The sequence below is a fragment of the Anneissia japonica genome, unplaced genomic scaffold (assembly GCF_011630105.1).
Source record: "Anneissia japonica isolate Jap-2015-1 unplaced genomic scaffold, ASM1163010v1 scaffold1558_len139704_cov169, whole genome shotgun sequence".
Taxonomy (NCBI): Eukaryota; Metazoa; Echinodermata; class Crinoidea; order Comatulida; family Comatulidae; genus Anneissia; species Anneissia japonica.
Genome location: NW_022751692.1, coordinates 50,775 through 67,960, shown reverse-complemented (window position 1 = coordinate 67,960; position 17,186 = coordinate 50,775). Strand labels below are relative to the sequence as shown.

The following is a 17,186-nucleotide window of genomic DNA, read 5'->3' as shown; positions in this document are numbered from 1 at the left end:
AACTTGATTATTCATACAGTTTAAATGTAATGTATGATTAAATTTTAGCTTTTCCTAACAATTTTGTATCTCATTTGAGATCCAGCAATCATTACCCACAGTTTTTAGTATTTTGACTTTTTATTGCTAACTTACACCAATGATTAGAAATATCAAATTCATGAATAACCCATACTCACGGAATAAATCCCTTGCTATGTCAATTATTATGGTTAAAGATTGAATCACTTTATTTTACCATTGGCTTCGTCAGGTGAAAAAAAAAAGAAAATTAAATTGGCAATAGATTGTAAGCCGAAAACAAACATAATAAAACATAATAAACATAATGTGCGAAAAGGAGGTCGGTAGTCTGATACACTTGCAGTACTGGATCATAGCAACCATTTCTTTCGTTGCAATATTTATAATAGAGGGCGGTAGACTGGTATTTGCTGATATCATCGAAATTTTATTTTTATCGAGAAAGAGCACCCAAGCTGGTGTGCTGGTAGTTAAGTACTTTGTAGGCTAAAGCGCTTCATAGTGTGTAAAAAAAATTACACTTACACAACAGCTGATTCAGCCTATGAAAATGTGCTTCTTGCACCATTCTTTTTTTTTGCAATTCCAATTTTCTCGAATTTTTTTAATGCAACAATTCTTATCATTTCTAAGGTCTTAATTTTCATGATGTTATTTTCTCAACGTACAGAAAGGCGAATTGACCACTTCTGAATAAAATTTGATTTACAATTCATTTTATTTCATATACCTCACACTATATATTGACATCAAAACAATGTGAATTTATCAAAGTAATAAACCATTCTGGTCTACTAAATTCTTGTAGCATAATGTTGGTGAATGTTAATTTAATTGTAAATATAAAAATATATATATAGGCCTATATAAATTAGGATACATAAAAATTCACATATCTTAGGCCCATGTTTATTATACATTTATATTCCTGGCCAGTATAAATATAACTAATTAAATATTGAGATACGCACTTACTATTTTTCATTATGATTTTAAATATTTATATTTTTCATTATGATTTTTCATATGATTATATTTTTCATTATGATTTTAAATTTATATAACTAATCTATTGAAATGATGTGTTTTTATAGCTATATTCAAAAACTTGGCAACGTGTCCTTTATATTCGGGAGCTAATTATTGATATTTTCGTGTGCTGTTTATTATTATTAGCGGATCGATTTTGAGTGGTCGATTGCTTTTCCTCACACTTTTTACATGAAAATACCCGCTTGTAGGCCGTTCGAAACTCCGGAATCCGCCACCAGTAGACAAACATATTGACGGCTGAATTGAGTGGTATTAGGACCGTGGTGACGAAAATTGCTTCATTTACTGCCGGTGATGAACTTGTCCTCAGTAGAATGTCAAGAACCCAAAACGGCACGAAACACGTTATTAATATTCCAAGCAAAATAGCGAATGTGGTGATCAGTCTCGCGTCCCGATTCATCTGTTTCTTGCGAGATATAGGCCTATTGCATACACGTTGAATTTTTGATGAGTGAATCTTGACGGATAAAAAAATTACAAGGTATATTAGAAAGTTTGTCGATATTATACAAAGCATAAATATTGGCATCACCAGTGGACTTCCCTCAAAATACTTCAAAAATATGTACATCCCTCCGAACACCAACCAATCTATAAATATTGCAACGGATAATGTGAATTTTGTCACGTACAGACGATGTTGAAATGGCGCTATTATGGCAAAACACCGCTCGATCGCGATCATCAGAATCGCCAACATTGATGATAATAGCAATGCCGTGTACGTGTACGAACAAAATGTCAATATGGAGATATTTAAATCGGTGTATGCAGATTTGTATGTAATAATATAAATAGTAGCGACGGTAAATCCCACGAATGCGTCCTGTAATGCAAGGTTCATGATGAAGTAGTTACTGCGCTTCTTACGAATTTTCACCGTAGACAACGCAACACCTATTATGAATGCGTTTCCTACAAAAGCGATACATCCAACAGTAGCTATCAGCAAGTAGACTACGTCAACGAAGTAATTCGTCTCCTCTTCCCAATAGTACTGATAACTGCTAAACTCATCATAAGTGAAGTTGAAAATTGAACCATTCATCGTTTATAAACCGGCTACATCAATTCTGAAATCAGAGATACCGTAGTGTTTTAACAGTATGATTAATAAAAGGCCGTGATAAATATACATCATCAATTACACTTTAACCAGAAACAATATCATTCCTGATAATAATGACAATACAAATAATAATAATAATAATAATAATAATGATGATGATGATGATGATGATGATGTTTTATGATGATGATGATGATGATGATGATGATGTTTTATGATGATGATGATGATGATGATGATGATGATGATGATGATGATGGTAAAGGTAGGAGAACCAGAGCCAGATGTATATGCATACTAATGATGATAATGATGTTGATAATGATAATACTGTTAATGATAATGGTACTTATACTCATAATGAACTAAAATAACAATCGCAACAACACAACGACAATAAGCAATAATACTATCAATACGTAAAACAATAGCAATGTATTTATGGAAATTTAGGCATAAAATTACCTAGTAATGAATAAATCATCGAAAGAATAATAAAAGCGAAAATTCTAGATGTATTCATGAACATATATATNNNATATATATATATATATATATATATATATATAATATTATTATATTATATATATATAATTGTAATAATAAATAATAATAATAATTATAACTATAATTATTAATAATAATAATAATAATATAATAATAATAATATTAATAATTATTATTATTAATAATAATTTTAATTATATATATAATTGTTTTAATTTATAAAGTACTTTTTAACTTAAACATCATACCCCATACTACACAAATTTAAACTTCAATATTCATTCCTAATAAGAACAAAATAAACAAAATTATACAAGGCATGACATAAAAACTAGTTTAGTTTCCTTTCAACATTCAGTATTCAAACATTGATTATGTTCATAAAGCCTTTTCCATAGTTCTCTATTTTGTGCAATGATTTTAATTTCATGTAAGTTTTCAACAGAATTAAATTTGATGTTCATTTTGCAAGATCAATTTTTGATACTGTAAATATTAATCTGATAGTTTTCCTACTATTCCTTGCTTTGGAGCAGAATTGATTGTGTATGTCAATGCTAATTCTACACTGTATATCTCTCAACTATATAATAATTATTGACGGGCGGTTGCTCATTTGTGCTGCTTTCTTCTATTGCTGTAAATTTTACCGGTATTACATGGTGTGTATTACCATTATATAAATTTTTACCTTAAAGTTTATCCGCTTGATTATGTTTACTATTAACTCGGGATCATCGATTATATCTACCACCTGTAAAATTATTTGCTGTTATTATTGTCCCTTGGTATTCACAAAAGAAATTATCTAGCAACGAATGAACCATGTGAAATAATATAATGTGAAAGTTCCAGAGAAGTCACTTTATGTCTACGTAAGTGACATACATTAAGTTTTGATCGCAATTTCCCATCTTTTCCTTAATCATAAATCGTGAAAAATATGGATGTGAACATTCTAGTTGTATGCATAGATATTTAGACATTAATTAGAAATTACGTAGCATATAAATCAGGTGAATTAACATGTATTTATGGAAATTTTTACATAAAAACAAATTACTTGTCAACCTTGAAGGCAGAAGGCAAATCTTATGCACATAATTCTTATACTTTAAATAGTTAACACTGGTATATCGATTTTGATATTTGAAACTTTTGTATCCATATCAACATGCATTACCAGTGATTGAAGTGTTCAGAAATGCTGTTTAATACCGTAAGACTAAACTATTTTTTCTCTCTCGTTTGTAGGGATTTCACCCACTTTTATTTCATTTCTTTTTTTTTTCAATGGTTTCCATCAGACAAGTAACACCTTATATATACACATTATCAATACTTAAAAGTAAAACATAAATATGTAACACAAATGTAACATACGAGAAGGGTCAGTGCACAATGGCGTGTATCAGTGCGTATCATGCAATAACCTGTGGGAAAATGCCATTATTATATTTTAATACTTGCATTTTTCATTTTCGTTCTTCATTTATTGTCCCATCATCAACAATTTGATGTACTAATTTCTACATACGGTAACATAATAATAATTAGGCCTATATATAAAATATATACATATATACACACATATATGCACATATGTATATATATATATATATATATATATATATAAATCATCAAAGGAAGGTAAATACAGTGTTCGAAGACAGCATATACACACATATAAATATATATTCATTTCCAATAAACAGTTCATTGAAAAGAGTTCAATCTAATAATTGTATTTTTATTTATTTTATTATTATTTTTTCTTTTTTAAATACTCTATATGTGTAAAACCATGAATATTGAAATTCTAATATTTTCCCTCAGTTTATTGCATGATACGCACTGAACGATAGTAAAGCATAAGCGCATGAAAGTTACTTTTATGGTATAGCGATACACGGTGGGTGTGATTTATGTAATCAGCACATAAATTTATCGTTTAATCGATCATCAACCAAACAATCAATAAACATTAAATACAGTCTGGAGATAATTTGACCATTCATATACATTGTAATCGTTCATAAGTTACCAGATGAAAAAAGTATAGTATTTTGCACCCTTGGATTTTCTCCTTAGCATTGAATAATGGTAAATGTCATGATAGTAACTTTAGTATGGAGATATATCAACACAACAGTAATCAATCATGAATCAGGCCCGTAGCGTGGGAGGGGGTGGGGGTTAAGGGCGTTACGACGAACCGCCCAAAAACTGGAGAAGGTCCGCATTTAAAAACGAAAAAATTAATATTCGTAGATATATTTACAATGTTCTTCAGAGTATCGGAGATCATACAAGCCAAAAGATCCACTTTTTACTGAAACGAACCTCCCACAAATTAAGTCACGCTACGAGCCTGTGAATCAACAACAATAATCAATCATGAATCAACAAACAAAAATCAATCTATCAATCATTAAATCACTGTCGGCTTGCACATAAATTAACCATTTGTTTATACAGTAAGACTCAAATATACCCATTGTCGTCTGAGCAACAAGGGCTTCGCCCTCCCAAACTCCCATACTATCCCCACTTGTTTAGTTAACTATAACTGGATCATAGTCCACCACTGTGTCATTTTCTTCAATGACCATCAGATGGTCTATAACATTGAAGGGCCCTCTGTAATATCATAATGGTATTATATATCTGGGATGATTAACAAGGATGAATTTAAGCTCTAATTTTATGATGAGTTTTGCATTTCCTAACAAAATGGTTTTGCAATATATTATGATTGCTCTATATTCATGCTCAATAAACATCTTATTACACGGTGTTTAATAACATTTTATTAATATTTACTTTAAGGCATATATCGGTTTGAATTGTCCGTTTGATTCTTTAATTAACTAGGGCTCATCAATTATGTCTACCCAGGGAACAGTGAAATTACACTGTAATTTCACTGCTCCCTAGTCTACCTACCTGTGACATAGCTCAGTTAATATTGTCCCTTATAATCCGTTTTGATTGCATTTAAACTCACGTCATTGTATTATTAATTAGAAGGTAACGAAATAATATAGAAGAAACGCCAATAATGATAGGCCTGATAATATTAATAATGATGATGAGGAGGAGTGGGGAGGGGGGAGGAGGAGGATTAGGCCTATTATTATTATCTTATTATCCTAATTAGAATAACAAAGATAAAGATATTTGTTAATTTCAGACCATAGGAAAGTTGATCTTTAATTGGAGGGGTCTTTAATTAGATGGAGGCCTGTATTTGATTCCCCACTACGTCCATACCTGGGGTGGGCACAAAAATGGATCGGATGGAGCTGAAGTGAATTTTGACGGCCGCTCCCAAATCTTGTGCGCATGCATTCAAAACCTTAATGCAATGCTTTTATACCACTTTATGCTCTGTTTTAATACTACCTCTTTTTTAATTTTTTTTTTTTTACTGATGATCGGCATTGGGTCGTTAAAACAATGGGGTTTCTAGCTAAAGCTGGAAGGGGTCTTTAATTAGAGGAGGCCTGTCTTTTTACATTTATTATTCTAATTAGAGACAAAAGCTGCTAAAGACCATGGAAACCCAATCCCAAAAGTGGCCTTTAATTGGAGGGAGACCTGTATTGCATTTTATATCATGTCGCTATCATCCTCCTCCCCCTTCATCCTCTTTCTCCTTATCATCATCATCATCATCATCATATTATTATTATTATTATTATTATTATTATTATTATTATTATTATTATTATTATTATTATTATTATTATTATTATTATTAACTAATTATTATTATTTTTATTATTATAGTAATTATTATTATCATTATTATTATTATCAGGCCTATCATCATTGGTATTTCTGCTATAAGATTATATTAAGGTTCTAAAAAAAGATACAATAAAAATGTGAGCTTAAATGCAATCAAAAACGGGCAATATGAGTTTTATATTTATTTTGTGGGGCACAATGAAATTGCCGTCGGGCTGCCAGTAGCCCGTGGGCCACACGGTGGCAACCTATAGATATCCTGTATATCTCAGAATCAACAACGTAAAAAATAAGATGTATGGAAGAGAGGAAACCATTAATATATGGCAAAGAGTATAACCAACCAGGACTGATAAAGACGAGTGGAAATCACTATGATAATCCTAAATCTATGGTAGCTAGGCCTATTATTTCTGATAAAGAAAGCAAGTAAAGTATAATTATAGACTTACCATACTAGAATCACGAAGTAATCTAAAACTACTCATTATTTTTGGTTAACTGTCAAGCAACGAGAGGGTTGGGTGGGCCAAACACATGATCCGGTGTATCGTTCATGGCTTACCGTATATTTCAGTAGGCATGCAGCGATTGGTTTGTTGTTGATTGTTCTAAATACTACGGGTAGGTCTATTCTAACTATATATGCAAATTATGTGTAATACTTAATCGCCACAAACATACATTTTTTTATGATTGGAACTTGTCTGCCATTTAAAAAATAAATCGATATTTGGTCAGTAAAACACAAAAAAAACCCCAGCGTACAAATCAATAAATGGACAATTGTGGGGCCGATCGACATAACACCACCATAGGAGGTCCGGGGCGCGATTTTTTTTCCGTACGAAACATTTGCATGAAACTTCACTCGGGCCATCTCGGATTGACACGAGTGAGTACGATACGAGGAACAATGTCGTGACGCTCGAGTTTTACTATTATTGCTCTTTCTATGTTTACCTACGGTGAGCCTATGAAATCTCACGGATTTATGGGATGTACGTGTGTAACTAACTGTGACCTCCTTGAATGTTATTATATGTTAGTATATTGTCTACAACAACAACTGAGTTCCTCCTGTTATAAAGTGTAGATAGGTGCAGTAATACCAAAGGCTGGAGAGAAAGAGGATAAACTATAGGCCTAACTACAGGCTGAGGTCTTACCTAGGCCCCTCCTTATATAGGCCTGTGGTCATAGACTGACACCAACAGTCACGCTTCATGGACTGAAATTTTTGGGGAAAAAATGTGACAAAATTGAAGCATGAAATGAAAAATAGAGCGCATAAGCGAAATATTATTAAATAAATAATATACCATTCCGGCGTTATTGAACTTGTTCAAACTATCATTGTAATGTAATTATGTTAAATAATAATAATAATAATAATAATTTCAGCATTAATTACATTGGCTAAGTCTTGTAATGAAGAACCTACAGATACCGTACTATTTACTAGGCCTATAAATAATAATCGCCCAAGGGGAATATCTTTTTTGTTATTTCCCCTTTAACGTCGTTTTTTTTAATTGTTTTCTAATTCCTCCATTGTCCCCCTTAAGGTACAGGTAATAATAATAATAATTTCAGTATTAATTACCTTGGCCTAAGGCTTGAATGAAGAACCTCCTATAAATAATAACTAGCCCAAGGGGAATATCTTCTGTTCCCCTAACGTCGTTTTTTAAATTGTTCTCTAATTCCTCCATTGTCCCCCTTAAGGTACAGGTAATAATAATAATAATTTCAGTATTAATTACCTTGGCCTAAGGCTTGAATGAAGAACCTCCTATAAATAATAACTAGCCCAAGGGGAATATCTTCTGTTATTTCCCCTTAACGTCGTTTTTTAAATTGTTCTCTAATTCCTCCATTGTCTGAGTTCCCCTTAAAGTACAGGTAATAATAATAATAATAAAATAATAATAATAATCATTTCGACATTACATGTAATTGGTCCAGCCTTGTAATCAAGAACCTGCCAATTTGAAAATAAATGACACCCTGTTTCATTTGATCAGTGATGAAGAAAAACGCGCTTTCCCTTAGGCCTACTCTTTGTGCTTTTCCCAGAAAGCGTTTTTAGTACTTGTAGGCTTAGGTAATTATGCAAAACCCAGGCCTAACTAAAAAATTCAAATTGTCATAGTATGTAACTCAAGTTAAAATAACACTTTTCATTACTCGTGCAGCTTAATCAAATATTATATGTCATTTTAAACGACCCATTGGTATTAACATGGTAACATCAATGTATTTTTAAGAATTAGACAGCGACGCTCTATCAGAAGTTGTTTTGTAGACGTTTATCTGTTGATGACCTTTTGACCTCCTGAATCTACAATGAGATTTTAGGGTCGATTCAGCCGAGACGGCCCGAGTGGAGTTTCATGTAAATCTTTCGTACGGAAAAAAAAATCGCGTCCGGGGCATGCCCCCGCGAAATTTTTGTTTTATAGACGCCCGAAAATAAACTCTGAGGCGTTTTGAGTGATCATTTTTTTTTCTTTTTCTTTATTTTTTTCTTTTCATTTTTACTTGGGGGGGGGGGGGGGGTCTAACTCGCTTCTCAATTCCCCTCTCCCCCACCCTCACACACACAATCGGAAATCCTGCCTACGGGCCTGATATCAAAGAGCCTTTTACTTACCACGCATAATGGATTCTGTTTTGATAATGTGTACCGTACCTGTAGAATTAATATTCACGTAATAATAGAGCGATAATAAATTATTATAGCTTCATAATTATAGACAGTTAGCGTCACTAATATTTTATGTAAACAATCAAGCAGTTTTTTAAGCTCGCGACACATGGCACTGATAAATTTGAATGATTTTATAAGGATTTGAAGGTTGGCTACTTGTATGTTCTTGTCGATTTATCTTGCATTGTTTTTCCCCTAAAAAAAAAAATCATATAGCGGCCTGAACCAATTATACACTTGAAAATTGCTTAATTTGTTGATTTCAAAGATTTAAACTGAAAATTAAAAGAAGAGAAAACAATTATCGCCACCTTCCTTATTTTAGGAAAAATATTCTGTGAAGATATTGTTCGTACCAGTATAATTCGATCATTTTCTACAAATATCAAAACGACATAAGTCATCAATTTTTAGAAAAATAAAAGAAAGAAAGGACCTATTCCATCTTTTTGAAATTTTGGACGATAAACTGCATGTATATGGCATTCAATGGGCGTTTTAATAATAACATTAGCTATTGAAAATAAAATCAACTGTAATGTAATTACTGTACTATCAAAATGCTTAACGAATTTCCTGATAGATCTTTAAACACGATCAGCTGTAGCCTGTATCGTTTCATTCCTCTCCAGCAGAAGGGGGACTAAAATATTTGACTTGAAACATGTATTATATATATGAATTTTCGGTAAAACAAAAAGTTCTCCACGTAAAATCCAGCAGTATTGTCGTATTTTCAGTTTAAAATACGAACTATTTTGTTAATGTACGGCCGAAGAAATTCATGCGACGACCAGGGTTTCAGAGGCATGTGACCTAGCTTAACCAATAAGCGAGGATGGATTTCTTCACGCTTCAGCTATTTACACAATAACAAACCAACATGGCAGAGTGTAAGCAGTCGAAGACGAAGAAAAGAAGGAAAGGATATTCACAAGAATTAAAATGTATTGTACATTTAGATTCAGTATCATCAGAATACATTCAGCCCATGACAGAAATACGCTGGAAAAGAATATCAGAATGTGCCAAGGAATGGCAACATTTAGATGGTTTTGACCGTAGCCTAGCGGAAACATATCAAGGCACTTATTTGAAGGTAGTTTTGAAAACCTACAGAACGTAGGGTTTCACCCTACATGTTATAGGAGATTTATTGATAGGAAACGAATCAGTTCGCTGTAAAAAGATGTGCAAATAAGATATCTTCTAGTGATAGTTGCGAAGAAGAAATGCTTCCACAATCTCCGAAAAAATTACGATCAAGTGCGGGCCTTGTAGCAGCCACGCACAACATAGGCCTAGGTGGCCTGTCGTCTGGTGGTGGTACCCAAACAAGGTCGTCCAGGCCTAGTCAATCAGTTTTACCAGCTATGTGTCTGATTTGTAAAAATCGTGACCGCTACATTACGCTTAACCACAAACGTCAAAAAGACAAACTTTACCAAGCAGAGACTGAAGACGGAGGTACGTATGATTTAATTTTTTTTAACTTGCCCATATCTGACCTTGTCCTTGTCGGGTACCTTTAGCAGTAATTTATGCATGCTTGCCTAAGCTAATCAATGACCCTCAGACATATAGTGACTCTGTCTGAATGAACAGTCAGATGAGAGTGTCTTAATACACATAAGAGACAAGGACTGTGTAGCTATTGAGGTGCACTATCATCGTTCTTGCTACAAGCAGTACACTCGCTTTTTAACCAGAAAAGTTGATGCTAAAATGTAAGTATGAAGTTAATATAATTCCCATCAAATTTTTTCTATCAATGACATGATTTTCATTTATTTTGCATTAGAACACATAGAAAAAATTAACAGTCTTTTTTCTGAAAAACGTGATGAGGGCGGGTGGTTTTTTTTTTTTTTTTAATCAGAACAATAGAATGTTGTTTTTTTTTTTTATTGATGAGGGACCCAGCAAACACAAAACATTCGTATAACGTTCGCGAATGCTGTGGTTAGGTATGTCACAAAATAAACTTCACACAACGTTGTAAGAATGTTTAAACGTTGTGAGGTTGTGAAATTAGGTTGTAAGTATGTACATAATGGTTCTATAAAATAACATTTTTATCACCAAACTGTAAAGTTATCATAACGTTCTTAGAACGTAATATTGTTAGCTGGGGAGAGTCTGTTTTTATTTGGCAAAGAATATTGTACATATTGTGTAAAAAATAATTTTATTTTATTGGTTTTTAAAGAAAGTATACTTCCAGTCACAAAATTGCATTGTTTTTTTTAAGCTGTTAAAATAATTAATGTGGTAAAAAATGTTTTTTTTTTTATTCCTGCATCAATATTCCCCAAATCTTTGATGCAGATGGGAGTGAAAATTTAACAATTTGCCCTTATTTATCTGCTTAGAACCGATGAGGACCACCAATATGACAAGTCGTACAACATTTTCTCTGAGATAATCATCCAGCAACGAATTATAAAGAACCGTGAGATTTTAAGGATGACCAAGTTACATCAGTTGTTTTCAAAAATTGTTAAAAAGCATGAAGGGCTTGAAATGACAAATTACAGGTAAGAAATATTAAGAAATCAAAACACAATTAAAAAAAAAATTGAAATTTTGAAATTATTTATAGCAGTATTAGGAAACCATGGCAGTAAATAGTTAGATTATTATGTGTAAATGGACTATTAGCAAAAGTAATTAATAGCCAAATTGGTAAATAAGTTGTAAATTTAACTTGCAAAAAAACTATGAAATATTTCTTGTGTTGAGGCCAAAACTTTAACTTGAATTTTATTTAAATATAATGTAATTTATATTTTTCAGAACTGATCAACTTAAGTACCGTTTAAGGAAGGACTTTCCACAGTTATGCTTCCATATATATGGATCAAGAAAAACAAAGAACAATTTACAATGCAGGTACCATTGTGTATAATGCTATAAGAGCTTCACCCACTATGAGTTCCCCATGGCCCCCTACAGCTGAAGATATTAACCTTGATGCAGTCAAGGAGATGGTTCCATTTCAACTCTATAACTTAATTGCTTGGTGTGTCGTGCCACAGATGAACCAACCCTGACATCATACGTTGATGTTTCAAGTGAAAGCCACCTGAAACTTTTATCAATTTGTCAAGATATTGTGTACCTTACATCAAAGGGAAAAAAGCAAACTCCAAAGTCTCTTGGTCTTGGTTTGACTGTCAGACATCTGACAGGATCATCTCAGGTTTTAAAATTGTTAAACAAGTATGGTCATTGTGCTTCATGGGCATGGTGCAAGTTTGAAAGAGTTAAGTCCAGGATAAGTTGTCTTTTTCAGTTTTATTAAAATAACAGAAATTATGAGTAAAGTGTCATGTATAATTATGTATTTTAAATATTGATGCTTAAACATAGCATGTTGCTTTGGTAAATGTAGTAGTAGTAGTAGAACAAATTCCTGATATCAATTTGGTTTAAATAACTGCTAATAAGAATGAGGTTTATATTTTTAAGTATAATACTACAATTTCCATTACTTTCATTATAAAAATGATGGCTGATAACCAAAGTTATTGATAGCAAGAATATCATTTTAGTCTACAAAATAAAAAGTTGCTTAATGAACAGTTTCATCAAAGTAAATTGTCATTAGTGTTAATCCGACAATGCTAACAATTATGAGTATTATATATAATTACTTTTAAAGTTATGATTTAGCTTAATCATCAAAGCAAGCTAGTTGAAAAAGTATGCATAAAATGGCCCCCTTTCACTTCTATTTATTACAATGACTACTTTGAATTAGGTTACCAAATTATCTCAGTGTCTTTCAACACGTCACTTGCATTCCTATCAATGTCTAAAATTGTGAACATCACAGTACTTGCTTTTTAAGTTATGGTTGCGTACTAAACATTTTAAAATAGAAGTTAATATATATTGAACAATGGATTCACATTTTATTTATCATCTAGAATAATACGAATTAAGCTATCAAATCATGAGTATCATGAGTATGAATGCTTAAACATAGCATGTTAGTTGAATAAAGAAGGTATTTTTAAACAAATAGCCATTTTTTTGTATTTTCTTTTCAATGACTGTTACACATTAAATTACCAAATTATTAATATCATAAAAAGGAATGTCATTCCTATCAACGCTAAAAATTGGGAGCTTCAAGTATCATTATATTCAAAGTTACTAATAGTTAAACATAGCATTTTAGTTGAAAAAACTAGTTTTCCTGAGTAAATCACCGTTTTCCAGTTCCGATTACATAAAGGCCAATAAGAATTGGATCTCCAGCTTTTAGTTGTCAAATTAAAACTATAACTTCTATCAACGCTGAAAATTGTGACTATGACATAATTAGTTGCGAAGTTGTTGACGCTTAAACATGGTATCAGACCTCAAAACCGGCTATTTTGGGGTATATTCAGCATGTTTGGAGGTGTCCTGACAAAAAACGGCAGGTTGTTTTGCGGAGAACTTTTAACACAATGTGTAGCAAGGATTGAATTAACAATATATGCATCCAAAAAGTAGTTTCCATTATTCTGGAACGGAACTTGTTTTCTGGTCACTTTTAGCTACAGCTGATGGCCTTTATTATAACGAGTGAGAAAAAAACTAATGTTCTCCAAATTGTGTAATTTATATTAGGCCTATGGCGAAAGTAGAAGAAAAGTTTTTTACCTTTATTATCAATAACTAGAACGCATAGCCTCCCCATAGAGTGGTTTTTCTCTGAGAAGTAAAAAGTAGGAATTTGAAACCAATCACGAATTACCAAACTTTAGCTATCGTGGTAACAAACAATTTAGTGTAACAGCGACAACATCATATTACAATTTCATCTAATTTCTTTGTTTGTGGGTGAAGGGGGTGGGGAATGGATTATGATGGTATTTAGCATAAATTTTCTGATTAGTGGGGTGTTACTTATGCAAATGAGCTATTAGCATATTCACATAGGCCTATATACCAACAAGTTTGAAACCAATCAGACGTACCAAATTTTAGATCCTGGTAACTCGCCTAAATTACCTGAATTATGAAATATTAATCATGCAAATTAGCAATTAGCATACCCACACACGTACCAAAAACAATATGTTCCTACTTCTTATCATCTTGCATTCTGTCAAGTTTCAAACCAATCGAAATTACCGAACTTTAGATATTACGGTATGGTGGTAATTAGCCAAAATTACCTGATTAGTGAAATATTAATTATGCTTCGCTCCTTTGGGGGAGGCTAATTAGAAAAGCAGGCCTGCTATTATTTTTTTACATATTTCAATAATAATTATATTGGTATAATAATTATGAAAATAAAAACCGTATGTCAAAGGTCGCCAAACAAATCTTTAGAGCATAAAATAGATTTCTTTCAAAGGCATCTACTAAGAGCTTTGAAAACTGGCCATTTAAAATTGCGAACAATGAATTATACAATATACTGGTGAAGAGTTGTGGTCTGAAAAAAATAGGAAGAGACGAATGAAATGGTTGCATTCTTGCCAGATGATTCGCCTGCCAAACAAGTATTCCTAGAATATCCAAAAGTCAAAAAGCCCAGATGCAGACCAAAGACCACATAGATGCAGACCATTAATAAAGACCTAAAGCGATATAATATGAAGACAGCTGAATCAAGAGAAATGTGGGCGTTGGCCACTGGTAGAAAGGGGAAATCTGATCAGAGGGTGGGTTGTCTACGAAAGATGAATACGGTAAGCAAGCAGATAATGATGTTGAGGTCAAAGGTGGTTAGCATCCAATCCAATCAGAACATCTGTAAAGATATATGTGGGCATAGGTCAGACAGTGACTTGAAAGCAAGGACCATTAATTTGAAATAAACCTTAAAAGGCAGCCAGTGAAGTTCGCGGAGAAGATGTGATGTGTGAGTATGAGAGGATCGGATGTTAAAAATTAGACGTGCAGCAGAATTCAGCAACTTCTGTAATTTTAGAGAATCTGTTACAGCATAGAGAAAATTTCTCTATGGTTACAGTCAACTCAGAGTACAATGAATTGCAGTAAACAATTCTAGATAAAACAAGTGCACGAACTGCTGCATAACAGGTGTCATAGTCGATAAATTTGCGATTCCTCCATAAGTTACGTCCGTATATGGTACTTTTACAAATTTACTGAACGTGATTAGACAGCGACAGCGTGGAATCAAATGTGACACCAAGATTACGGACCAATCATCTATTTACCGTTTGTGAAGCATCAATTACTTTAAAAATCGATGATATTTACACTGATGTTTCTCCATCAATGAGAATCAATTAAACAAGCAATTTGTGTCAAAAGGTGTGCGTGTTATTATTACGTCCCCTTTCACCTATTTAAAAGTTGCAGTAGTACGGTACCGCTATTAATTTTCTTCTGTTGTTTGTAGGGCACAAAATAAACGAACACCACCCAACATAGTGGTGTATTGGCTGTAATAATTAGATTAATAAAAACTGCATGTTTACTCTTTCAAATAAATTATTTCGCTCAAAAACAATATGCTTACCCTTGTTAAATTAATGTAACTTAAGGTTTCTATATTTTGGTATTCAAGATTCGAGATAATTGTTGTCCGATAAACTCAGAAATTACATTTCCCTGGCAGTGTTACAAGTGTTAAGGATATAAACATATAAATAAACACCAAACAATATCTACAGTATATATGTGACGGAATAATTAGCTTGCTATTGAACAAAGTAACACGCTTTTGGTAAACTTGGTATTTTTTTTTAGAATCCGGATCCGGCGCCTATCACAAACCGAAGAATATGCAAGGCGTTGGCGTCAATATTTTCCTGGTCACTGGATAGTAAGCAACCAATTCTACCTAAATGATCAGTTTCGGTGACAAATAAAATGCTGATACACTACTAAGTTGGCAAACCAGCTCATATTTTTGCAACTTTCTCTGTTCCCTGTGGGTAGTATCCTACGTCGGGCGTCGGTCTTGAACTCTCGATCACAAGTCCAGCACCTTACACGCAGCGCCACACGCTCCTACTTGATAGGCCTACTTGATAAATATAGGCCTAATCCATATTCAACTTCCATACGTACTGTACTTGGATGAGGAGAGGTGATTATCACACTGGCCAATGTGCACTACGAAAGTGACAGGTGATAAGTGTGTATGTAGTGGCGGAACCAGGGAGTGGTTTCACTGATGGAGTGTGTATACCACCATGGTTGGGGCTGAGGTAAGAACATTTATGATCATGGCATCTCTAGATGGGCCGGAAATGGAACTCTCAGACTTAAAATTATCCCCCATTAAAAAAAATGTAGGGAGGGGTGGTCCTGCTGGCCCCTTGAATCTTTTCCTTCTGAAAAAAAACAGGTTAAATTTGATGATGTTTGATGATGACAAAATGTGTACACAGGGGCGCAGAAGGAAAGCTGTTTGTATCTATCTAAAGCACAACCGGCGTCATATTATATAACATTCTTTACTCAACTTATACAGATAAGGCCTATTTACTGTAATAAGGAAGAATGAGATAAATTTACCTGACCGTTTTCAAGAGGGGAAAACCTTGAATTTTGAATAAAAAAAAAAGACTTACAGTCATTAAAAGACACATCAGAAGTCGGGAAAGCTCATTTTCCGCCATCTAGGAATCAAAATTGAGAACCCCCGAACCCCTTCTCTTTGGGCCTTATTGATTCATGGGAAAATGAACACGTATGCAACTACTCATTTTTTTAAATGTATGTATACACATGCACATGCAGGCCTATTTACTGTATTAAGAATGAGAAAGTTTACCATTTTCAGGAGGTGGAAAACCTTGAGTTTTGAAGGATTTTAAAGTCCTTAAGTCATTAAGACACCTAGCTCAAAGTCGGGAAAGCTCATTTTCCGCCATATAGGAATCAAAATTTTCCCTGGGGAGGACTCCGGACCCCGTCCTTTTTGTGTTTTTTGGGAAAAGTGTTGGCCCCACCCCCTAAATATGAACCTATTCATATTCCCATTCATCTTACTAGTGGGCCCCCACTTTGAAAAAGTTCCGACCCTGAATATATATATATATATATATATATATATATATATATATATAATAGCTTGAT

General features: G+C 33.1%; 1 protein-coding gene across 5 annotated transcripts in view; it reads right to left on the bottom strand.

Annotated features, from left to right (window-relative positions):
* Nucleotides 1–143: 143 nt before the first annotated feature.
* LOC117121792 (adrenocorticotropic hormone receptor-like) overlaps nt 144–17,186 on the bottom strand; it is a 22,066-nt gene continuing 5,023 nt past the window's right edge. Inside the window, exons 2-3 of one of the 5 annotated variants that reach the window (XM_033267106.1) lie at nt 13,779–13,829; nt 144–2,153 (exon numbers count right to left, since the gene is read on the bottom strand). In XM_033267106.1, coding sequence (XP_033122997.1) covers nt 1,148–2,128 — 981 coding nt within the window. In that variant the 5' untranslated portion in view covers nt 2,129–2,153; nt 13,779–13,829 and the 3' untranslated portion in view covers nt 144–1,147. Of the gene's footprint in view, nt 2,154–6,861; nt 6,966–10,567; nt 10,679–13,778; nt 13,830–17,186 lie in introns of those variants that run through there. The other 4 variants (XM_033267107.1, XM_033267104.1, XM_033267103.1 and 1 more) reach the window with 4 other exon arrangements.